This window comes from Scomber scombrus, chromosome 12, assembly GCF_963691925.1.
Source record: "Scomber scombrus chromosome 12, fScoSco1.1, whole genome shotgun sequence".
NCBI classification, from domain to species: Eukaryota; Metazoa; Chordata; class Actinopteri; order Scombriformes; family Scombridae; genus Scomber; species Scomber scombrus.
Genome location: NC_084981.1, coordinates 18,947,720 through 18,971,363, shown reverse-complemented (window position 1 = coordinate 18,971,363; position 23,644 = coordinate 18,947,720). Strand labels below are relative to the sequence as shown.

General features: G+C 40.8%; 1 protein-coding gene across 1 annotated transcript; it reads right to left on the bottom strand.

Annotated features, from left to right (window-relative positions):
* Positions 1–26: 26 nt before the first annotated feature.
* On the bottom strand, positions 27–22,980 carry LOC133992321 (protein FAM13B-like). The gene is made up of 21 exons (XM_062431038.1): positions 22,844–22,980; positions 22,107–22,308; positions 21,721–21,930; positions 20,494–20,674; positions 18,111–18,273; positions 17,722–17,843; positions 10,159–10,383; positions 9,799–9,922; positions 9,308–9,405; positions 8,497–8,554; positions 7,874–7,957; positions 6,301–6,508; positions 5,236–5,485; positions 4,899–5,031; positions 3,879–3,960; positions 3,484–3,722; positions 3,305–3,388; positions 3,051–3,152; positions 2,233–2,447; positions 1,869–1,970; positions 27–1,435 (listed from the first exon to the last, which is right to left on the bottom strand). The coding sequence occupies exons 1-21, from the start codon at positions 22,871–22,873 to the stop codon at positions 1,309–1,311; spliced, it is 3,039 nt and encodes a 1,012-aa protein (XP_062287022.1). The 5' UTR covers positions 22,874–22,980; the 3' UTR covers positions 27–1,308.
* Positions 22,981–23,644: the final 664 nt, after the last annotated feature.

Sequence of the window (23,644 nt, the reverse complement as noted above, 5' to 3'; positions counted from 1 at the left end):
TATATCATGAGTTGTCCCATATTTTATTAATGACATTTGCCTTGTTATTATTGATATGTTGTTGATCGAGTGTCCACTGTCTGTGTGGACAAGTATTTTGTTGTTTCCAATGACTTTGACTGACTTTAGAAATGTTTTGTTGTCATTCAACAGTAGACAAGTTCAAACTTCTTTTTACCTCCTACTAGTGGCATGGACTGGTACAATTTTCTAGGGCTCAATAGGAATCTTTTCTTTATACCAAAGGTATTAAAAACCAGACATAAAACCGCTGTGGAATCTTAATAGTACTAATGCAACAGCCTCTAAAAATGTGTACTCTGACGACCAAGTGTGAACTACTTGTTAACTTGTTAACCTTTTTAAAAAAAAAGCATGAGGCAGTTCTGTGCAGCATGAGTATAAAAGCTGTCAGTACCTCTACCATAGCAACCTTTAACAGCCGCTTTTATTTTATCAGTGGAAAGAAAGAAAGTAGAACCATAAACTGTGTTTAGCAGAATAAATGTGAAAAAATATTTATTTTTATTGATACATTCGTATATATAGAGAGAAAATTATATAAACCAGAAGTGCACAATGTCAAAAGCGCTGATCATTGTCAACAATTGCATTTAGGGGGAATTAACTTCATACAAGCAAAGGTGGGGGGATAAATTACACAGCTGATATAACTTGCACTATTATGCCAACGTTAACATACCGTATTTTCCAAGATGAACATGTAAATTGAACACAATTTAGTTCAACTTTGGAATACCTAATGCATATCATAGCACAATGTAGGACTAAAAAACTGACATGCACAAACACGACAGGATTGTCTCATTGATTGCATTTAAGCTTATACCTTTGTTTTGCCAAGATAGCACTTTTTAAAAAAAAAGCAGATTCCACATTAACTATGGACACAGCAGTCCAAAAATAGTATTTTGGCAAGGAAAAAAAAGTGAGTAACAAAATGCCATAATATACGTACAGTAATATTAAAATTACTAATAAGTAACTAACATCCAGTTGTTACAGCTCTTCATCCTTGACATGAATTAGTGCTACATAACATACACTTACTACATCAGGTTTGCATTATGATGCATCATGAATGAAAAGGGGATGTGTTTTTGGGACTAAAAAAATTCTGCAGTTGTTCATTCAGATTATCACCAATTTCCACCACAGTTTCCCTCATGTAAAGTGCATCAACATAAAGAGCATGGCATGAAATAAGACCATACCCACCAGCTTCTCAACCTGATTTTTGTTAAAGAGAGTCCTGTAAGGTTAGAATAAAACCCCACTGTGAGAAACTCAACTGGTCTTGGTTGAGTCCTGTTGTTTACTGAGCAGGGCCTCTAGTAGACGGAGCTTTGCTTTGAGGTTCTTATACTGGCAGTACTCCTCCGCCATCGGTCCATGGTCCTCCTTTTGACAGATCCTGTTAAAAATACAAAAGAGGATGCAAACAAAAGGCAAAACTTTAAGCAGTTTCAAAACAACCTGCAGCAGCTTCCATAACTGGTTGATAGTCCCTATGTTGCCTTACTCAGATAGCTTTGTACAGTGTGTATTGTAATCAAAAACTTAGTGTATTTACTTTGGAGGACTAACATGTACAGTACAAAGGATGTGTACAGTTCAGAGCAAACGTCTATCTCTTCGTCTCTTCCCTGAGCTCTCTGTGCTGTATTAACGTTAAGTGAGTGTGCATTACACTGTCGTACCATTACGATGGACTTTATTTTATTGTTTGTTCTGTTCTTCACAATGCATTGTTAAAAACCAAATGTTCCAAGTTTATTAAAAGACAAAATAAAACTCAAAAGCCAAGTAATTTGGATGTGTTGTGTGTGTATGTGTGTAACCTTTACCTGCCCGTCTGCGCGTAGAAATGGCCCTCAAATTCCCGGAGTGCTCGATGAAGCCTTCGCTTCTCTAATCGAGCCATCCTGAGGTGATCCAGTAATTCTGATCTGTATGAAGAAAGAATCAAAGATATTTTTTTTGTGTCATTATGAGTGCTTACACTGACTGTTACTATGACGACAAAAGGGGTAAAAGTACTCCAGATCATGGCTTCAACTACTGAAAAAAACCTTTATCATCAGCTAGGATCAATTTATTTTGCTACAAGAAGAAAAAAAATTGAACTCCAAGAGAAGTAATTTATAATAAAAATGACAAAATCCATTTCCTTCAACTGTTACGTGCTGCGAGTACCCACGCACACTGTACCTGGAAGCTTCATGTAGTGTTGCCATGGTGATGATCTGTGGCTGGAGACCCCTGACCTCCTCCAGCGGGGAAACGAGAGGCGTTTCAGACGTTTCTAGGGGAGGCAGCTGCAGCAAATCATCTGGCGACATACAACTTGGAGGTTTCAGCCAGAGTTTCTGCTGCCTGGGGCTTCGCTGTCTGGGATGCTCTTCGTCATTGCCCTCCTCCTCCTCCTATGCACACACACACACACAAAGATATCACTGATTTCGAAAACTAAAATGTTTAACAATAATTCGATGTAGTTCTTATATCTTGCCACTAGAGAGCAGTAGAATGACACTCTTCTGCAATGACCTCATAAACTGAAGTCAGTTTTATCCTCATAAGTGAATTATGTAGAATGTGTTTTGCTATGTTTGTGTGTTTTATTTGTTTTTATTTTATTTATTTATTCAATTGCGTCTTTTTTTATATCTCAACACATTTTTTCTACATGTATTTTCATTTTGTTTTTTTTATAATGTAGTTTTATTTATTTAGTATTTTCGGGCTTTACTAGGGATGGTGGGAAGGTTACTGGGGGTGGAAAGGATGGGGGAGGGGGTAAGAGAAATGGTCTTCAGTTGTGGTTACAGCATGATGTAATACAGTCCTATACATTATACTAAAGTGACTTCTTGTGCAACCACCTGTGGATATACTCTATTTTACTATATGTAAAAACTAATAATAATGATAATAATAATGAATAATCCCAAAACAGAAATATAGTGAGTTCTTCTTGAATATTTAGCATGAACCTCACAAAAAACACATCTTCAGTGTTTACTCACAATGGTTGTAATGACGGTTGTGGCAGTGGAGGAAAGCAGCTGCTTGATGAGACGGTATCTATCATAGAAGGATTTTATCAGAGTCCGCTCCTGCCTGGTACTCTGAAGACAGAGAAAGAGAAACTCCTTTGTTATTGGTAGGAATATACAAATTCAATTGACTGGAAACAAGTGATATAAGGACAGGGAGACAACAAAACTACTCAAGTATATAAAATATAAGCACAAAAGTGAGTCACGCAGCCTAGTCTTACCGGCCGGCCGTGCAGACTCTCAAAGTAGAGCAAACATTTCTGCAGGCTGGTCTTCTCCATAGTCATATGGAAATGGGACATCTCCTGTACACAAAGACAACATGACAAAATTTGACAAATTTCAGAGATTATTGTAGTAATAACCGTGTGTGCAGTGAAGGCATTTCTGCAGTACCAACCTTAATGCTGTCAGGGATGCCAAGCTCCCGTCGTCTTTCCTTCAGTCTGTTGGTTATGAGGTTGACAGTTTCCTCCACGTTCAGCTTTGATGTGTTGGTGTTGTTGTTAAGTTGCAGCAGCTCAGTCCCTGCCGGTATGACCCCCCTCTGGTCTATGTTACTCCTGCACGTTTCAGCTGGTGGGTTTAGATCTCCTTGACCTTTTAACCCACCTTCTTCTGATTGTTTCAGTTTCAGCTCTGAAAGATGAGAGGACAGCAGTTCAGAAACCAGTGACCATATGAATCCAAAATGCATTTCCCATGTTTATAACTGCATAATTGCTTTCATCAAGTTGTTAATGTACATGAATTGTTAACATGAGTGTGTTTGTGAATGTGTGTTTTGTATCTGACCTTTAAGCTGCTTGCGGCTCTTGATGAGCTCCTTCATCAGTCTGGCCATCTCTGGATGTGCTATCTTATCATTATGGGCCGGCTGAGAAAAAAACAAGAAAATCATGCTCAGCTCCAGGTTTTACTCAACAGTTAATTCACATCAACCTCACTAATATTTTTCTGTTCTGTAGCAGCCCTATCAAACCAGAGACTAAGACCCTTTTTACAACTGGTATTAACATGTGTTTCAGGTGATCCAATCACAAGTAGACAGTGCTCAATACAAGTGTAATAGACCAACAAGAGGCACTGTGATCCAATCTCTCAAACCACTTGTCGCGGTGGTCTGGGATGCATTTGACCACATATCTTTTACAGTGTAAAAGCTAATATGTCCTGATGCGTCCCTGGCTAGAACATAACAGGAAAATATGTTATCAATGCAGGCCATGGTGGTTGTTTTGGTAAAAAAATTTCCAGCAACTGAAAAAATGGAGAGGAGCACAGATGTATATAGCTTGAGTAATCTGAACTGCTGGAATAGCCCATATATGTATATTAGTTCTTTAGTCCACACTAAAAACAAATCTGGCGCTTGTCTGACTGACGTAATAACTGTGAGCGGGGTCCTTTGACCCTCTAGCAGAAGTGATGTAGGCACCAATGAAAAGTGGTCAGCTCGAGATGAATGTGTGGCAGCTGTCCACTTGTAATCGGATCACCCGAGACACATGGTAATGCCAGGGGTAAACAGGGCCTAAAGGTCCATTGTGTAACAAAATGTAATTTTTCTAATGCACCGATAGAGGGAGCCAGTCAATCTAATATGATGCTTGTGGGTAATATCAACAGCATCAATGTGATGAAACGTCACTGATTCACACCCAGTCAGACATGCACGCACACAAAAAACTACAAAAAAGGATTGCTCCTGTGACTCTGTGAGAACTGGTTATTGGTTGTGGGAAAAGGCGACACAAACATTCTGAGGCAATAACTTCCAATCAGGACTCGAGAAGCTCTGGTTTCTTTCCTCACCTTGTAGTGCTTCTCCTGTTCAAAATCCTCCTCAAAACGCCTGATCCTCTTCCTCAGGGTGTGGATTTGTCTGTTGAGCATTGAGATGGACACAGAACTGTCGTCTGGCTCTGTATGAACGCTGCAGCGAGCCCTGGAGACAGAAAAGAACACATCTATCCACTTGAACTATTAACGTTCTGCATAACGTTCCATGAAATAAGGACTCAGCCTCATATCATTCATTTAACTCTTAGCCACTGACGACTTTCCAAATGCCTGACAGTCCAACAGTGCACAATGAACATAAAATTGTCCACTAGGCCTAATAAAGTTTGTTTTTTTTAAAGCATCTTACATGCGGATGTGCTGTGAGCACGGTGGAGAAGGAGCTGTATCCGTGTCCAGGTTGTAGCGCAGGCTGTAGCTGAGGTTGGGGCAGCGCGGTGAAGGAACAGGGCAGTCGCTTGTCGTAAAATGAGAGAGAAGAGGGCCGGGGTTATAGCCTGGTGGGCTCGGCAGGTTGTCATCTGTTGAAATTCCCTCAGACAGAGTGGAAGTGGAAAATACAAGACTGGACTCTGATGAATGTGGGGACGTAGTGTTTACTGTCAGAGAGAGAGAGAACAAGGACAAAATATTAACTTAAATCTACAGTATAATAATTTAGACTAATTTTCATTTGAGGCTTATAGATTCAAAATGTTATTTATTTTACCTAATGAAGGAGGACAGATGGGACAAAGTGAGAGATGGAGAAAAAGGATATAGAGGAGAGAGCCATTTCCTAATCAAGCTACTCATATCTTCCCTGGAAAAATTTAATTTGGTCCATCAATTACAAAAACAGTAAATTCACATTTGAATGGCTTTAATTATTGCAAATAATGACATTTAAAATATCTGCATTAATGTTAAAGATATTACATTAGGTATCAGTACATAAAATGTACACGTCACAGGTGGTTGTGTAGCGTTGTGGCAGTAGCAGCATTGTACTTTGGTGCGCTGTAACTGAAATGATAAAGCTCATAGCTCACTGTCAAGATTAACTGACTGTTATTTAACATGCAGGAAAGGAATTACTGCTGCTGGGAAAATACTCTGAAGGAAAACATATGATGAATAAGAAACCTCTAAATAAAGTCGTAAATAAAGTATGTATGAAGTATGGTTATTCTACTGGAGGGCTTATAGGTTTGTATAGCAATGAGATGAATGATGAAATACTGTACTGCCAAGTGCTATAAATATTATAATTCTCTAAATAACTGAATGGCGAAACACTTAATAGCTGGCAATGCCTTCTACATTCTTTTCTTCTTTGTCTCAGCCCAAAAAGAAAATGTTTCACAATGGAAGTTCAGAAACTTGAGTATTGCTGTTGTTTCAGTGTATTTGCACTTTATTATTATTGTCTTACCAGGCTGTGATGAGTCGACCGTGTCCTGATCCTGAGCTGGTGATAATGGTGGCAAGTGAAGGTGCAGCTCGTGGTTCAAATGCATTCTTGGCTCTTCAGTGAAAAGAGGCTGTTGCTGGGCAGGTAGGTTATCCTGAGCTTGGGGGTCCAGTGATGCTGACGGGGAAGTCAAGTCAGCCTCCAAAGCTTGTAGTTTGAGGGAGGGGCTCTGGAAACAGAAACAGAACATGTCTTCACGGATGCAGACGGGCAAGGAGAGAAGTCAGAAAGATGTGTCGTAGTTAGCGTGGAAGAGAGTCTTCTACGCTTCACATGCTGCTCAGGAATCTTTAGAAGTCCTTTGAAACATTTCACTCTCTCCTATGAAAAGAAATATTCTGAAGTGCGGTTGGGCAGAGAGTTGCAGGATGAGGTGAGACGAGTGGTTGCCTTGTCTTCCAGAAAAAGGTTTGAGTCAGACGGCAGAATACAGCTCTTAGAAAAAGCTGCTTTTGGGGGCGGTCAGTTACAAAAGCAGATAGAAAAGGTCATTACACCGAGCACATGCGAGGTGGTGCATATTTTCAGTCATCCAAAAACAGACTTTTGCTCTGCTGGAAGTCTCCGTGGGTCTCAAAGCTAATCAGCATTGAACCAGCCAGACAAGAATCCCACTGACTTTTGTCAGTCAATGAGTCAGATTCTTAGCGTGTCAGCATCCAGCGTGGGATCGCTCATGGGCAACACGCTGTAATTCCATTAGCAGTATCGCTGTGATGCCCAGATCACCTGATTGTGTGTGAGTGTTTGAGAGTACAGCTATATCCCCCGAAGAGAATCCCACATGGTTTTCCCTCTGACCGGCATTCCCGGCACTTGGTGCTGCTGCCACTGAACTGCCTCCACATGGATTATTCATCATTCAGGGAAGAAATGGGGGGGGCAGCAGGAGTACCGCTCATGTGGGTGCGTGTGGTGTGGGTGTGTGCAAGGGAGGAGAGAGGTACTGTATATGACGAGGTGTTTCCACGGCAACGTTGTCAGACTGAGCTAAGGAGTCTATTTGATGGAGCTCCAGGGAGTCACGTAGCTGTTTGCCTCGGTATGTGTGTCAGCTGTGTGTGTGTGTGTGTGTTAATTCTGATGCTGTTATGCAGAGCGAACAAAAAACTGTTAATTGAGCTGCATCAAAATCATTCTGGTAGGAATATAAAGCTGTTTCGTGTTTTGTTCATTTAGCTGCTCTGACATTTCTCAGTATCATCACCATCATCAACAGCAGCAGCAGCAGCAGCAGATAAGGCTTCGGCCTCTCCTTTCTCACCCTCCCCGGCTGTTCATTCATAAAAAAAGAAAATGGCTTTGTGCGTCACACAGAGGAGGTGGAGGGATGGAGGGAGGGCTTCTATTACTGAAGCAAAACACCCACAGACAGGCAATCTCACACTTAGCAATACACATATAGGTACACACATAAACACCCACAATGACTGCAGGTATCAGTGGTCCTGTTGTCATAGATACACTCATCCTCAAAAAAGAAAGAAAAGTGTTAATTTGTGTATCTAATGAGACAAGGGCAAGGAGAACTTACGTCACAGCTGCCGTTCCTGCCTCTGGAATCATTGTGTCTGTCAGCAGAACCACTACATCTTCCTCGTCCTCGTCCTCTTCTCCCCTGAAGGAACAGACAGCATACACAGCGATGAAGTCTCATTCCTGAAGCCCACTTACTGACACACACCATCGTGGGCAAGCACTCACGCATCCAGACACACACAATATGTACACTACAATGACACATTTTCACTGAATGTAGTTGAACTTTAACAAATGGCTGGAAATGAATTATTGCCCCAAATTTGATAGCAATTACTCTCATCATTATCATCTTCCAGCTGTGGATGCCAAACAAATCTTATGCTGTTATGCATTAATATGGTATTTGAATGTCTGTCCTGATGTAAATTAATATATCTTTTCAATTTAAATCAGTTCTTCTTCTGTATTTCCTAAGACAAACCTTCATATTACTTTTAAAAGTGTGGTGAACAGACTAAACTTTATTTTTTTAGGTGCATCAGTGCATTAAAGCTTAAGGCTATAAACTCTAAGACCTGGCAATGTGAGAGTGATCCTTGCTGACTTAAATTTAAAAGGTTGCCTGTGGAAATGATGTGGAGATGGCAGCCACAAGCTCTGCAAAAGTCTGTTTACCTTCCACTCAGACACACAAGTTTTGTCTTCTGTCTTGCACTCCATGCAGCACAGCAGGCTGAAAAACAACATTTTGTCAACAACAGGCAAATGCAAAACAGTTCCCTTAAGAATTGGGAGAAAAACCGACTCACAATATCTGCAACAACATTGTGTCTCCCTCTGTTAGGATCAAGTCCAAGTGACTCTAATACACATTGTGTGCTCTGTCTGTATTTATAATCAATACAGTATCAGATCTGCTCAAAGGCAGGACTGCCCAGCACTCTATGTTGCTTTGAGGCCAGACAGACATCTGGCGCTGACATTGAGGTTATAGCTTAGTCATGTCTGACATTAATGAGGCGTAACTGAGATGACCTGTCCTGTGGCACTGTGGAAACAGCACACACAAAAATTCAGGATGCCACCACACTAGGTCAACCTAATCCAGCTAGTTGGTTGGCTCCACGTGAGCCCCTGTGGCGAGTCAATGTGATTTGGACTGGAGTCATATCAAAAGCATGACTGTGAGCAGCACACTGCTCTGATAACCTACTTCTCAGCTGACTGCAGGGCGTAGAGATGAGCTGAACCGAAAAGAAGCAAGCAGGAGTGGATAGGAACAAAAACAACTGTAGCATCCAAATAAATCAGATCCAATTAAATGACTCTAATACCAAACACAAAACTTAGGAAGTTAGTTTTCTTATATTAATGTTATCTATATTTCACAAATGTTTACTGTTCACAAAAACAATATAAAACAGAAACAAAGGCAGCACCTGCAACAAAATGTCATCTTGTGTTGGGCAGAAGCTTTTCTTCTCACCTCACTTGGTGCTGAATCTGCGTTTGGGTTTTGCTCTGTGATTCATTTGTTATGCAGCTGTCTGAAATTGATGATGTGTACCCTGCATCAGTGGAAGCCTGAAAAACAATTCAGTCCATGTCATATAATCTTCCAGACACTCAATGGCCAAAACTTTTACAGTAAACAGCAAAAGAATACCTGTGCTTTGTTTCTTAATTTAATATAGCACAGAAAAGACATTACTCAGAATGTGTTGCAGCACATGCAGGAAGCAGCAGCTTTTTTTATTTATCACATTTCAACAGATCTAGAAATAAATGTGAGAGACTGGAGACACTGTTGACACTGAATGATAGTCACAGATGGAGATGGTGCTAATAGTGCTAATAGCTCAGACTCAGTTTGATGTGCTTGTGAAAGGAAGCAAGGCAAGAGAAAGAAAGAAGAAAGTAAACAAAGAAATAAAGAATGTGAGAGCTAAAACAAAAGAGTAAATCACCAAAGCAGACCATTGAACAGTCATCTTTGATAGGTGAGGAAGGTGTCCTTCTATCTTCGATGTTGTCTACTTTAGCCTCCTCTTTCTCCTTTGATATGGAAGTAAATGGTGAAAGGGTGTTTTTTGAGAAAGTCCTGTTGATAAAGGAACATTCATTAAACTGTAGAGTACTTCAACAATTCATAAATATTCATAAAATCATCATGTACATTTGAGTTTTATGAAAAGAACGAAGTGACTGGGCAAATGTTTCTCAAATTCTTAAAATGATGTGACTAAATCTGACACTGATGTCTCTTGCTAAAATCATTTTAAGAGAAAATACCATCTGTGTATGAAAAAAGGGAAGATGAACAGGAGAACCGCTCACCCTTGTATGGTACACTCCAACTCCGGCAGATCCCCCTGAATGCTTTGAGATGGTCTGCTCTGGTACTGATGTTGCTCTGGCCCTGGGTCAGTGGGGCAGGAGAGCACACGGCCTGCCTCTGTGCTCTCACTGCTCTCCTCTGAGGCCTCCTGGTCTGGGATCAGCCTCTGAATGCCAGCACTGACGTCAGAACTGGTTTCACAACCCGGCTCCCGAGTGTCAGGACTATGGAGAGACACAGAGAAAGAGAGGAATAGACAGAGGGATACATACACAGAGGGAGAGATGAGGCGAAAATAAAATACCACACTTTAATTACGCACTATCTTTAAAATGAAGTAATGGATTTAAAAATGGTTAATAAATAATGTACTAATAATGTACTACTTCATAGCATTAAGCCAAGCCCTTTACCTTTTTAATAAAACATCAGCTCTTGAGCTACATATGTTGATAAAGTCACAGGTTTAAAGGATCAAGGATCACAGGTTTCTCACTTTCTGGTAAGCCATCAGCAAAAGTACACGTCATCTGCAATTATACACGTTAGTATAAAAGCTTCTAAAAATAATCCATCAAGTCTGCAGTTTTAAATAAGTTCATAAGTTGTTCTAGTTGCTCCGAAGCCCTTTCCTGGAAGGTAAGTGGTTGTATTGTTTTGTTTTCCTCCTAATAAAGAAATGAGCAAACTAAAAATACAAAGCAAATGTCACACTGGAGGAGGATAAACACCAGCCAAAGGGATTTTTCATGAGCTTCATAAATTAAAAAAAACAAAACAATGAAGGATTCAGAAAACAGTAATTAACAAAGCCATAAGGTATGATTTATAAACCTTGCATAAAGTTATTAGAAAGTGGCATTTAAGAGGTGAGAATGGCAAGAAAGAAAGAGAAAGACAAATAACCTTTGATGTAAGCCCTTTTAGAAATATATTGATACTCATAGATGGACTAAAGTTCAGTAAAAATTGAATGCATTCCCATCACATCACCAGAATATACAACCAATATTTTGAAAATTAAAAAACTGAGATTAAATAGATGAACGCGAGTTAACTTTGGAATGTTCAACACTTAATCACTGACAACAAGACTGCTGGCCTCTGCAGCACGTAGTCAGGAAAACAAACATCCAGCGGGTCATGAATCAGCACTGCTTAATCTAATGCTGCAGTGTGACACGTCTCATGAAGCTCTAATGAGGCGCTCCCAGCAAAAACAAGCACAACTGATCTGCCGCTACACAAACCAAAAACAGCCCGTTGGTCACGTACTTGCTTAAAGCGGTGCATGACTCCGGAGCTGGAACCTTTGGCAGATGGGTCAGTACAGCAAGCAGCAAAAAAAACAGTGATAGCTGCCACAGGCTTTTTATTCAAAGAATGAACGGAGCAGACAGCAGCCTCTTTTATGAACATGGATTACTTTTGTTTTTCTAGTTTCACTGCCTCAAACATCCTTCATCTTAACCGAGATTGGTCAAAAGTGGCAAAAACAGACAAAATTCTGCATGAACAACTAGGATAGATACTCAGAAAGAAAGCATTATTGACCCCTGCTCTGAGGGGAACTATAGCTATCTCTTTCAGATCTAAGTCCACCTTTAACTCACTCACTTGTGGAGGACTGCAGACCCATGGTTGTTGTCATGGATGCTGAAGCAGATGAGACAAGAAAACATTCTTTGCCAAAATGCCTAAACTCACAGCGGTCTAATATGTGCATTACGTGTGACAGTGAACAGCTCCTTGCTTTGGAGGGACGGAGAAATGACAGAAAGAAAAGAGAGAGAGCACAGATAATAAGCACTTGATGGTCAGCAGCACAAGTGACACCCCAGAGGCAGAGAGCTCACCCACCCTCTTCTTCGATTACCCGAGCACGCACGCACGCACACACACACACACACACACACACACACACACAGAGAGATGCAGACTGTGAACTTACATGCGGCAGCACTTAAGTTGAATTTGGGGTCAACAATGCCAGTCCTAGCACTGAAATACAGTTACAAGTAGGCCACAGAGGCAGAGACAAGAAAACACACAAATAAATACAAAGCCGCACACAACCACACATATATCAGTTAAAATATAATACCTCATATGCACAAACTGAATAGAATACAATACAATAAAACTTTATTGTCCACAATCGTGGAAAATTGTCTTTGGCTCACCAATAACAGACATACAGTAGACAGAAATCACATAAACACCATAGAATCCATAAAATTCTTAAAATACATAAAATACATAAAATATGTATGGTATAGAAATACAAGTGCATAACAGTTCCTGTGTGCAGATTGATCATTTGGAAGTGTTTAAAATATGAATTGTACTTGGGATAAAAGACTTCTGAATTACTGCTGAGAAGTTTAATACTGATTAGAAAAAATGTGACTACATAGGGAAGACTATTTATGTTTATCAACGAGCAAATCCAATTATATGACATATATTGCTTGACTTACATATCTAGACTTGACCTAAAAATGGATAATTTTAGGAAGACATGGAAAGACAAGAAAATAAAAGAAACAAGTGAAATTAAAGCCGCAAGCGGCGATGGCGGGCCCTCGCTCACCCATGCCACCGCGGGGCCTGAGGCATGGCGGGGCTGTGGCGTGAAGCAGAAAGTGAGAAAAAACCTGGAAGGAGGCCAAAAATGCAATGTTTCGTTCATCCAGTAGGGGGCAGTCACAGGTAGTTACACATATGGTCTGGTGTGGTCTGGTGTGTTCAGGGCGGCCACTCATCAGTCATGTGAAGTTTGGAGTGAATTGGACAAAGCATGAAGGAGTTATGAGAGGTTGATGGTTCATCCACCAGGGGGCAGTAGAGTGTAACAAAACACAAGCGGTTGCGTTCAGGGTGGGACAGTGATTACACATGTGAAATTTTGTGGAAATCGCACAATGATGATGTAAAATATGGCACTTCCTGTTTCCACTAGGGGGCGACACGAGTGAGATCGCCTATGAGCGAATGGAGTCGTTGAGGTCGGCACCCTGGACCTGTGTACCAATTTTCATGATGATACGAGTTCAATAAAGCCATCAAAAAGCCAAACGTATTTTCATGGCGAGGAATTGATGGTCGCCGCGTCGCCACACGGACGCCATTACTCGTAGCTTCACAGTGTTCATAATGTAGCTTCACCAACTGGTTCTGAATGAAGTTGATGGGGCAAAGTATGTAATTTTAATGAATCTTAGTTAACTTCCTGTTACCACCGGGGGGCGCTATGAGTTACGTGGGAAGTTAATATATCGGGACGTTCAGGGCGGAGCCATCATCATGTCCAGCAAGTTTGAAGCTGATTGGATGAAGTATGTGGGCGTGAGAGCCACTCGTATGTACATGGCGAGCACGCCAAAGTTAGTTGAGCCCTGGCAGACACGCCCTTTGACCTACGGATGCGCAGAGCACAACTTAAGCTCAGCTAGGTCTGGAGATGTTGCGTACCTAATTTGAACTTGATCGGGCGAACGCTGTGGGAGGAGTTCATTTTAGGCGGGAAAAATCAAAACCAAAATGGCCGACTTCCTGTTGGGTTGAGGTCATGAGGTCAAGAGGCTTTTTGCATATGTGGGTATAATACATATGTGTACCGAATTTTGTGAGCATAGGACAAAGTTAGCAAAATTCCCTATGGGCATTTTTGGACTTTGTAGGGGGCGCTATTCCGCCATTCTGCGTCGACCATGTGCGACCACCCAAAAATATCGAATTTCGGATGAGGCCGGACGTCCGTGCAAAAGTATAAGCATTTTCGCATTTGGGAAAGGGGCGAAATTGGGGCACGAAATGTCGGAAGAATAATAATAATAATAATAATAATAATAATAATAATAATAATAAACATTACAATTTCAATAGGGCTTTTGCCAGGCGACTTGCAGTCGCCGCTCGGGCCCTAATAATAAACATTACAATTTCAATAGGGCTTTCGCCAGGCGACTTGCAGTCGTTGCTCGGGCCCTAAATATTATTGAAATAAATAGATGTCTGAAAAGCCTTTGTCCTTTCTCTAAGAGTCAAATGTTTGTTTTTGAAATGTTAAACTTAAGAAACAGAAAACATACACTTTAAAAAAAAAAAAACCTTTGTAGGTACAATTAGATCAGGATCATTATGGACTGTGACGTCAGTGTGAAGCATAAAGGCCCAGACGTGACAAGACGAAATAGCATGCAAATGCCAGACATGTTTGGAAAAAGCACAACATCCCAGTGAGAAAAAGCAATTATACCAAAAACGGGGCCCACTCTCGTTTTTTCAAGCAAAATGAACCTAAGTCAAAACTTTTTTTTTTAAATAATAATTTCTTAAAAAAGGACCATAAGACATGTGGTTATTTGTTCTGGATATTGTGCTGCTGTGTTTGGCATTTGGGCAGCTAATAAATACATGCCTTAAATATCTTTTCTTACCCCACCATTCACTGTAGTTATTTAATTTGGAGGCCCTCATTTAGCCAATAAAACAGAGCTATAGGAAGGAGGAGGAATAGCAGTGTGCTTTAAATGTCAGACTACATTTTATATCTAGAAAGACAAACAGCTACATGTGGAATGATGCAGCATCTTATGCCTGCTAAACAGATGAGAGTAGGAGGCTGCTGGATGAAGATATATTGATATTTGTTTGCCCTGTGAGTGCTCAGAAACACTTTTGAGCAGAGAGAACACACAAAACAGGCTTAGTATAGCTGCTGCTTGAAGCTTGGCGCTCCTCCTCAGCAGGTGTGACAGCTCAGAATCTAATATCCGTAGAAGTATCCTCATGTCCGAACGATGCACCTGCAGAGGGTCTATAATGCCAGGATAAGAAGTCCATATTCAGTGCAGATGAAGCTTTTCGTGCTTGAGGCTACGTGGAGATACTGTTTCACATTCTGGTTTTATCATATAAGGTTGAGGGCAGACTGAGGGATGAAACCAGTCCTCATGCAGGTGGGCAGCTGAACTGAGTGTTGTGCATCAACGTGAGCTGGGGTAATAAATAGGGAGCTGTGTCTGCCAATGTGCTACCCAAAGACTGCTGGATGGCCACCAACCTTTTTCGCTTGCCAGCTGGAAAAGACACACACACACACACACACACACACACACACACACACACACACACACACACACACACACGTTTCACGCCACTTGTATAGCTGCATTTACTGACGACTCCCCTTTTAACTGACACGTGAGGGTAGTGTAATTACAGTTTGGGACAGTGTGACATCTGGCTGCCATGCCACTGCCTTTAAATAATCCAGTGACCTTCATATCTCATTTTGCCTTCAGTCAACAAGGATTCTATAAGTAATACCTCACGCTTGTTTACAAATAACATCTTCATCTGACTCCCACTGAGGACAAAATGTCTTACGTCACACGGTCAACAGAACCACAAATCATGTCAGCCTAAAATTACAATCATGAAGTGTTTTCATCTCCTTTTACTTTGAGGAGATTTCCCACAAGCCACACCAACACAAATTAAGATACAAGGCACACAACTACACTCACATACACAGGTGACAAAATTAATCAGGACGTGCACATGAATGCCACGGCGCATAATGACCAGGGTGCAGAAAAACCTATAATATACGAATGTGATTTAATGTTTGTTTTGTGACCCACATTCACATTTTAAAAATAGAAAATAGCACACTATCGTCCAAGTTCAGAGCAGGAAATGTTCCATGCGAGCAGATGGCCGTCAGAATGTAGATTCTGTCTCGGGGACCAATTTGCTATTATTGTTCTACTTCTTGGCTCTTTCCAGCAGCGAAAAGTGTGTGATCCTATTTTTAATTGCTGTCAATATGAGAGGGCAGTAAACAGCACTTTTTCCTAATGATTTGACACAATTGGTGTCAGTTTCAGAGGGGAGATGTGCTTCTTTGCTTTCATGTAATACTTTTTTTCACCTGCATCCACTGACCGTTACACCTCTAAGTAAACGGGAAATGAAACATCCTGAGGTTATAAAATGAATAACTTTGGGTTCCTTGCGTGAACCCGGTTCTCGGAGTAGCATGAGTGAGAATATGTCTCCCTATGGGATGTCCCTTCCTGCGTACTCTTCAAAAGCATTTATCTCATTATGCCACATCATGATCAACAGCCAATCAGGATTAGTGTAATGTAATAAATGCGTCGGAGGAATACATTGGGAGGCCCATCCCATAGTGAGACATCAAAATAAATGCTATGAATGAGAAGTTACCTGTAGTCTTGTATTCTTGCATATCTTATCATCGTAAATGTGGCGAACATCTCCTTTCTGTAACATGTAATCTAATTAAACCTAACCCTGGATTTCCACAGGGTCCGTCAGCGGCACCTTACAGCTGCGCCACAGTTTAGCTCCGTCCTCTGCCCAGCGTCAACTCACACCGGCAGCGTTACAGCAGCGGAGCGGTGCCTTGCGAGCCAGCAGTATTCCCGCGAGATCACGCGATAATCGCGATAATGCTGGGACGTTGCTGAGACGTTGCTGACACGCTCCCTGTGGAAATACTCTCATTGATTATAGTGTTACCTATCAGCTCCGGTGACCGCGGCGCAGCTGTAACGTGCCGCTGACGGACCCAGTGGAAATTGGGCTTGAGTGAGGGAAACCCTAATTTTTTTTTTTTTTTTAAACCACGAGACACCACTGAACTCCGACTCTCGAAGTCATTGGATAATCTTAGATAATGGCAAGCATTTTTGGATAATGGCAAACATTGTTCAACAACTGACAGAGAAAAGTAGACTCTTTGTGACGCAAATGGAAGAGAAATTTACTAGACAAGTTAAAAGTCATAAATAAATAAATACAGTGTTTCTTTACATTATGTACCACTCATTACTCAGCTCTTTAGTTAGTTAATGCTTTCAGAATAACGATTTGAATCATATGCATTTTTTCCCCCACAATATGACCATTGGGATAGCTCAGTGCGCAGGTTGTGTGCATAGCGAGGGTGTAGTCGAGACAAAGAGAGAGAGAGCGAGAGCGGGTGTATGATGGTGCGGCTGGCAACTGGAGTAGAGTATGAAGTTAGCAGTATAGCTGTAAACATCACTAGCCTGACAGAGGACTTGTCTCAAAAACAGCAGTGATGTTTTTTTATTAGATGAAACATGTACCGCTAATGAAAAGCTCTAGTTTCCAGAGAAGAACAGAACAGTGTAACAATTATAATAAAACAATGCAACATAGTTAAACAAACTTTGTGGAAAGGGTGCAAAAAAACAACCAAAGAGGTTGGCCTGGATTCTCTGTGAATGACGTCTCAGCCTTGTCACCAATGGTACAACTATGAACCTGACAACTGACTAAACAATATTGATTATAGAAGGAAAGAAGAGGGAGAAAGGTCAGGTCCTAATTATTCCCCAAGGACCAGACATATAAAGGGAGATGCTTGTGTATATTCAAATCACATGACAGTTTACCTGCAGTAAAGGCAGATAAACTGTCCATGGACATATGTGTCAGTCTATCCACCTGTCTTAGTTATGCAGCAACAAAAGTCATTGCCAATAAGGTGATGACAGTACCTGTTGAGTTGAGATTGTGTCTGTGTTGTCTGGTTAAAAGCTCCGGTCACTGAATCAAGGGTGGTGTCTCCCTCTAACCTCTCCACACTACTCTGCTTGGAGTGACAGCTGCTGGGTCGGACCTGCCGAGGACAACAAGGATAAACACAAACATTGTAGAGAGATACCAAAACCTTAAAGCACTTTTGTATTTTCTACATTTACTATATAGCATGAGTTCAAAGACTGGTGTGTCTGTGGCTCCGCAGATTAAATTGTTTTATTTGTTGGGGACTGATGTGACTACATTACTTACTGCAATATTCATGTTAGCCTGATTTGTCAAAAGACAGACCAAGAAATTCAATCAATACAGTAACAAAAGGGCAGAAATCAAAAACAGGGTTCACCTCAAAGTGTGAAAGAGCAGAGAGAGTAGGGGGAGGGGGTGAGGAGGAGGCCACTCTGTCCTCGGCAGGGTTCGGAAAGAGAACCTCATGATGCCTGAGAAGATGGAATAACAAGGCGTTGCACACATTCTGGTCCTCCAGCATCCTGGGTCCAGCTGGAACGCTGCATACAGAGGAGGAAGACGACAGGAGAAACAGCAATATGATGCCACAGGTATTAAGTATTGTGTATTCAAAATGGTCCTCTGTGAACAAAGATAATGCAAAAAGAGCTCCATCTAGTGGAGGGAGGCATATACAGCAGTAAATGAAGAGGAGCTGGCCAGACTCAAAAGTAATGTGACTCAAAATGTGACACTTAAAATAAATTCAACAGAGATAACCAAACACCCAGGCAGTGAAAGCCGTAAGTTTCCCTTTTCAGAGAGCAGCTTCTTGTCATAACATTCAAAATACCAAAATACTGTAAGTGTCACCTCTGTAAGAGGTAAGTGCCACCTCAGACCAAAATAGAAGTTGTTCACATGTTTACATGGAAGCAGTTATTTGTATACAACATGTTGTGGTGTTGAAATCACAGTCCATTCACAGTTTTTCAAGGTTTTATCCAATGTATGCATAGTATACATAGTAAAGATAAAGATAGCATACAGTCAGGGAAGAGAATGTGAAAAATGTGAGTATTAATAGACGCGTGTTTACATGACAGGCAGGTCCATTGGAATGACAGGACAGGAGCAGCCTGTCACATGGATTACATAACAGACACATATGAGGGCAACAAGCTGTTTAGAAAGAGGCTTAGATGACACATATGGGGGGCATGAAGCTGTCACACATGCTGTCACACATACTACATGAAAAGAACATGTGCTTCAGTGTCTGCCATACTAACTTATTCCATTTTAAATTAATAGCAATATTATTAAAGTGTTGGAACAAAAAAAGTACTTAAAAAGGTATATAATGCAGGATTTTCCTTATCATAAAAATGAGCGTGGCAGCTGAGTCCTCCTGACCTTATTATTTTGCTGTGTTCAGGACATTCCTGGGCATCAACCTTTGGGCAATGGGTGTGTAACACCCAGCCAATAACAGCAGGAATGGTGTAAGGTTTGTACTCATAGTGTAGTGACCAGGTTACATTGCTGTCTCCGTCTCTCCTCTTCTCCGCTCTGCTCTGTCTCTGTGTCATGCATGTATAAAGAGCTGCAGGTCTGTGTGTTTACTTGACCAAGGGTGGGGCTGAGCTACACACACATGCAGAGCAGAGAGGCCACAGTGGTAAGGATGAAGCTCTGAATTCACAAAAAATCTGGTAATGTAGCACCTTCCCACAGGGTTGTGTGGATAGTATACATATACTGCATGGTATACCTTTAAATGTAGTTAAAATACTACTATTTAGGGCTTAATTGTAGCTTTGTTTCAGCTGGACATTTTTTGCAGCATGTATCTGTCTCTCATTCATTCTCTCCTCTTTGCCAATCACATCATAATAGCTTTCCTGTGTTGTTTTTCTAATTCCTGTGGAACCAGAGTACAGGACATACTCCAACTCTCTCCAGCTACTGAAACACAAATCCACCCCCAACTTTTTCCAAGCCTCTGCTGCCAACTCCACTCCCCCTAACCAACTCTTCTACCCCTAGCTATAATCATCTGACATTTTCCCCCTCATATGCAGAACTTAACTGTGTGACTAACACCACATTCCACAGACATGTTGTTAAGTTTCAGAGAAACATGGGTTACATAGGTGGGACTGGGTGTCTCAAAGTCAAAAGGGTGTTGACTATATTAAGTCTTTTCCAGAGTGGCAGAAACAACAGAAGTTTAACTGTGTCTCCCTAGAGATTTTGTTTGTTTACAGTGACAGCTGAGTTATGTAAACAAGGGGGAAGACTCAACGGACAAAATCTTGATGACCTCTGTCCGTCTTTTTGCGCGCCATGCTCAGTGTTATCAACCACATTCCACACCCATTTCCTTGAGGACACAAACCCGTCTCCACCCCAAGTTAGAGGTGTAGCAATGGAAAAATAGTGCTGAATACACAACAACTGAATTTTATGAATTAGTCTAGACACTTAGTAGGTTGCTCTCATGTCAAACAGAGAGTTTTTTTTTAACATATAAATGTGAAAAAGAAAAGCTTGGTGAAAGTACAGCGATTCACTTCCTGCTGTACCTCTCTACAAAACCAACATATTAAGATGTATATACAGAAACAGTCTTTCTTAAAGTCATACTGAGACAAGTAACTGCACTTTTCTGCTCTAGTTTAGAGTGAGCCGAGACTGTACTGTTTTGGCTGGGGGACCTTGTTTCCCAGTACTAGTCTGGAGAGGATTTGAATGTGGCAGTAACAACAGCAACTTACTGGAAGATACAAGGCCCAAAGATGGTTGCTAGATTTTCCACAGGCATGTGATTTGAATGGCTGTGAGCAGCCACTCTGGACAGGAAGTGGATGAGGTGAGAAAAAATAACAAGGTTGTCATCAGGGAGGTGGCAAAGATTTTCCCTCAGAGACCGGTTCTTCTCTGCCTCATCTGAATATCCTAAAAAGACGCAAGAACATAAAAACATAACATAACATTTCAGTCACAAATTTTAAGTATGTATAAATATATACAACCAGTCTCAGATTCCTATTCAGCAGGATAACACACTTGATACAGAACTTATACAACACAGAAGGTAGCTGGGAGTCATTTAGACATTACAAAGCACACTGTAGATTTCTTAACTTTGTTTCGTCCCTTTTTGTCAAAACAAAGTTTTGTTCCCCATTGTAAAAGAAGAAGTGATAGTCAATAAACATTTTAAAGAACAACCTTCCCACAAGCTCTTATGCCAACTTCAATCATTTGCCCTTTGGTCCATAGCTTAAAAAGATGAATCATCTACATTTCAAATACCATCATCCATAAAGTGCACAACAATTTAACATCAAGTCTGTCTCCTGAGTGAGATGTTAACTTTCCTTTAAGTGTCTATACTCCACTATTCATGACTCATTTAAGTGACTATGTAACAATTATCATTGATTGATTTGCTGGATATCTTACTTTTAATCAATAGTACTCTGGGAATCCACTTGTATTGTAATGCTATGTTGTTGTTTTTGTTTGTTTGTTTGTTTGTTTTTTGCATTTTTGCCTATTGGAAAGTCAACAGTGAAGTTGCAGACAGGAAACAAGTGAAATGAAGTGAGTATTACGTGCAACAAATGTCCCTGGCTGAAATGAAACCAGGAGTGTTGCAGTTATGTGGCATACAATGTAACCATTCAGCTACCAGGGCGCTTTTATAAGGCTATGTTTATTCCCTTAAGAGTCTCAAGTACTTCTAAGTATCTATTTTCTAACCACACATTATAAAGAAATTGCGTTCACCAATTAAAATTGCCTGCTCGACTGTAGCTCTCAATTGGTTTCCTGATGTATATATACTCAGAATAGATATACTGACTGAGTTCAGCAATGCCTTGTCTTAATCTAAAGAGCATCATTATCAGCATTAATTTATTATGCCCATAATTAAAATCTCAAGGCAAATTAAATTTGATCCCCAGTAATACCAGTCCAGCAGGATTTCCTTGTACCTGTGAGGCTGAGGACCAGCTCCTTGCGGTGGGGTTCAGGAACTATGGGGTTGGGCAGCTCCCTGAAGAAGAGTTTGAGGAGTGAGGCCACCGTGGGGACATCTCCCTCATGCTCCAGGTCCACTCTCTCCCCACTATCCCACCGCTGCCTCAGCTGCCTGGTCCGCACCACAGAGCCACACAGACGAAACAGACCCCTATGGTGCAATCCTGTGATTAAGGAACAAGTAGATGCAATTAACACAGTGCATACAGGTGATGTTTGGGTATTGCTTTGTGTTGTGAGAGTGAGAGGAAGAAGAAGGGAAGTAAGGGAGAGGGGAAAGAGGTGTGTAGGATATAAATGAATGAAAGACTAGCAGAGGAGTCCCAGAACAAGAGATTACCATTCTTATCCAGGTACTCCACTATGTCTCTTAAAACAAGGGGTATTCCACAGACCATTTGCCCGTCATCTCTCAGTGTTTGAAAGGCAACACCAAACACACACCTGGCAGCCACTTTAGGCTCTAAAACCAGGTTAGGAGTAATGTGCTGTGGGCTGACCTTAGCGCTGGGCCTCAGGATTCTCACTGAAGATGGGTCGCTCTGCATAAAAAAGCACACGAAGAACCTGATTTAATATGAGAAATCAAATTGTTCCATCGCTAGTTTTGCTGCTGTCACTTTCTACTGGATGGTGTTTTAGAGAAGTAGTGAGAATCTGTCAACTTGAGCCCTTTTAATGTGAGCTGGAGAGCTTTACTTGATGTCATGAGGATCCCTCACCTGGACCCCAATTATTTATGCAATGATGTGAAAAAGTTAGCTGCGTAGTCAGGATATAATTGCATTATTTTATCGATAAAAACCCCCACAAATAAAGTAAATACAACTCGTAAAAACAACATAAAGCTAACATTAACTGTGGTATAGTCCTCACACAATGCACATTTAAATGTTATAAAACCAGTTAGCTTACTTTTGTGTGGGTTGTGTTGATAATAAAACAGCTAAAAGAAGTGCTCTGACTGCCCTCCTAATAAAAGTTGTCTTAACAAAGTACACTCGATTGTGTCTATCAGCTCAAAAAAAAAAAAAAAAATGTAATAAGATAGAGACAGCTCCCCGCAGCTTAACTTACACAGAACGACACCGAAGCGCTTGCTCCCATTTTTTAGCTCAGCGGACCGAGACAGCTCTCCATTTTTTTCAATAGTAGACGTATTTTCTTCTCTTCGACAAGATGCTCATCATTCAGAAACTATGCAAAAGTCCGACTACTGGCGGAAAATGACTGCCATCGCCCTCACATCCCAACTTTAGACTTAAAATAATTGAAGATACCGCTGTTGAAATGTTGCAGTTAGTTGCAGTTAGCTTACTTCCCAGCTCCCTGGAAAATTGTTTATGTTGCTAGCCACGTGACGCACGTGTAACCATGGTGACCTGTGTTACGGTTGCCAGGAGAAGGCATTAGGAGATGCTAAAACCCGGAAGAGTTTATCTTATCTACCATTTCAACTTTTTATCTGAATAATTAAACCTCTTGTGTGTCATTATTTGTGATTTTAATTTCACTGTTTGTGATTGTGTTATGTTATTCAACGTTCAAACAAAAATTACTTTAATTGTTATTGTTTTTGCTTTATTTTGTTATTGTTTTAGCTCCTTTGTTTTGCTTGTATTGTTTGTTTATTATTCTTTTTTATGTTATGCTGTGTTACAATGTTATTGATCAACAATCTAAATAAAAGTTTTAAAAAGTGTTTATCTTATCTATATAATAGTATCAAAACTGTTTGAAAACAAACTGCTCATATTCAGATCTTCCTGGACACTAGTTTGATCATTTTACCATTAGAGGAGCTTACTTCCAAAAGCAGAACATTTTCCCTTGTTTTCATGAGTAGAGCTTTGCTAATACGTGCCCGGTCACTGCCAG

Bases quoted from the DNA above. Each gene is read 5' to 3' on its own strand.
- LOC133992321 (XM_062431038.1), bottom strand. From the start codon at position 22,873: ATGGGAGCAAGCGCTTCGGTGTCGTTCTGT. The intron at 3,723-3,878 runs GTCAGATACAAA...CTCATCTTTCAG, and splicing joins GAGCCGCAAGCAGCTTAAAG to AGCTGAAACTGAAACAATCA. The intron at 1,971-2,232 runs GTACAGTGTGCG...TTCTTCATACAG, and splicing joins ACACTACATGAAGCTTCCAG to ATCAGAATTACTGGATCACC.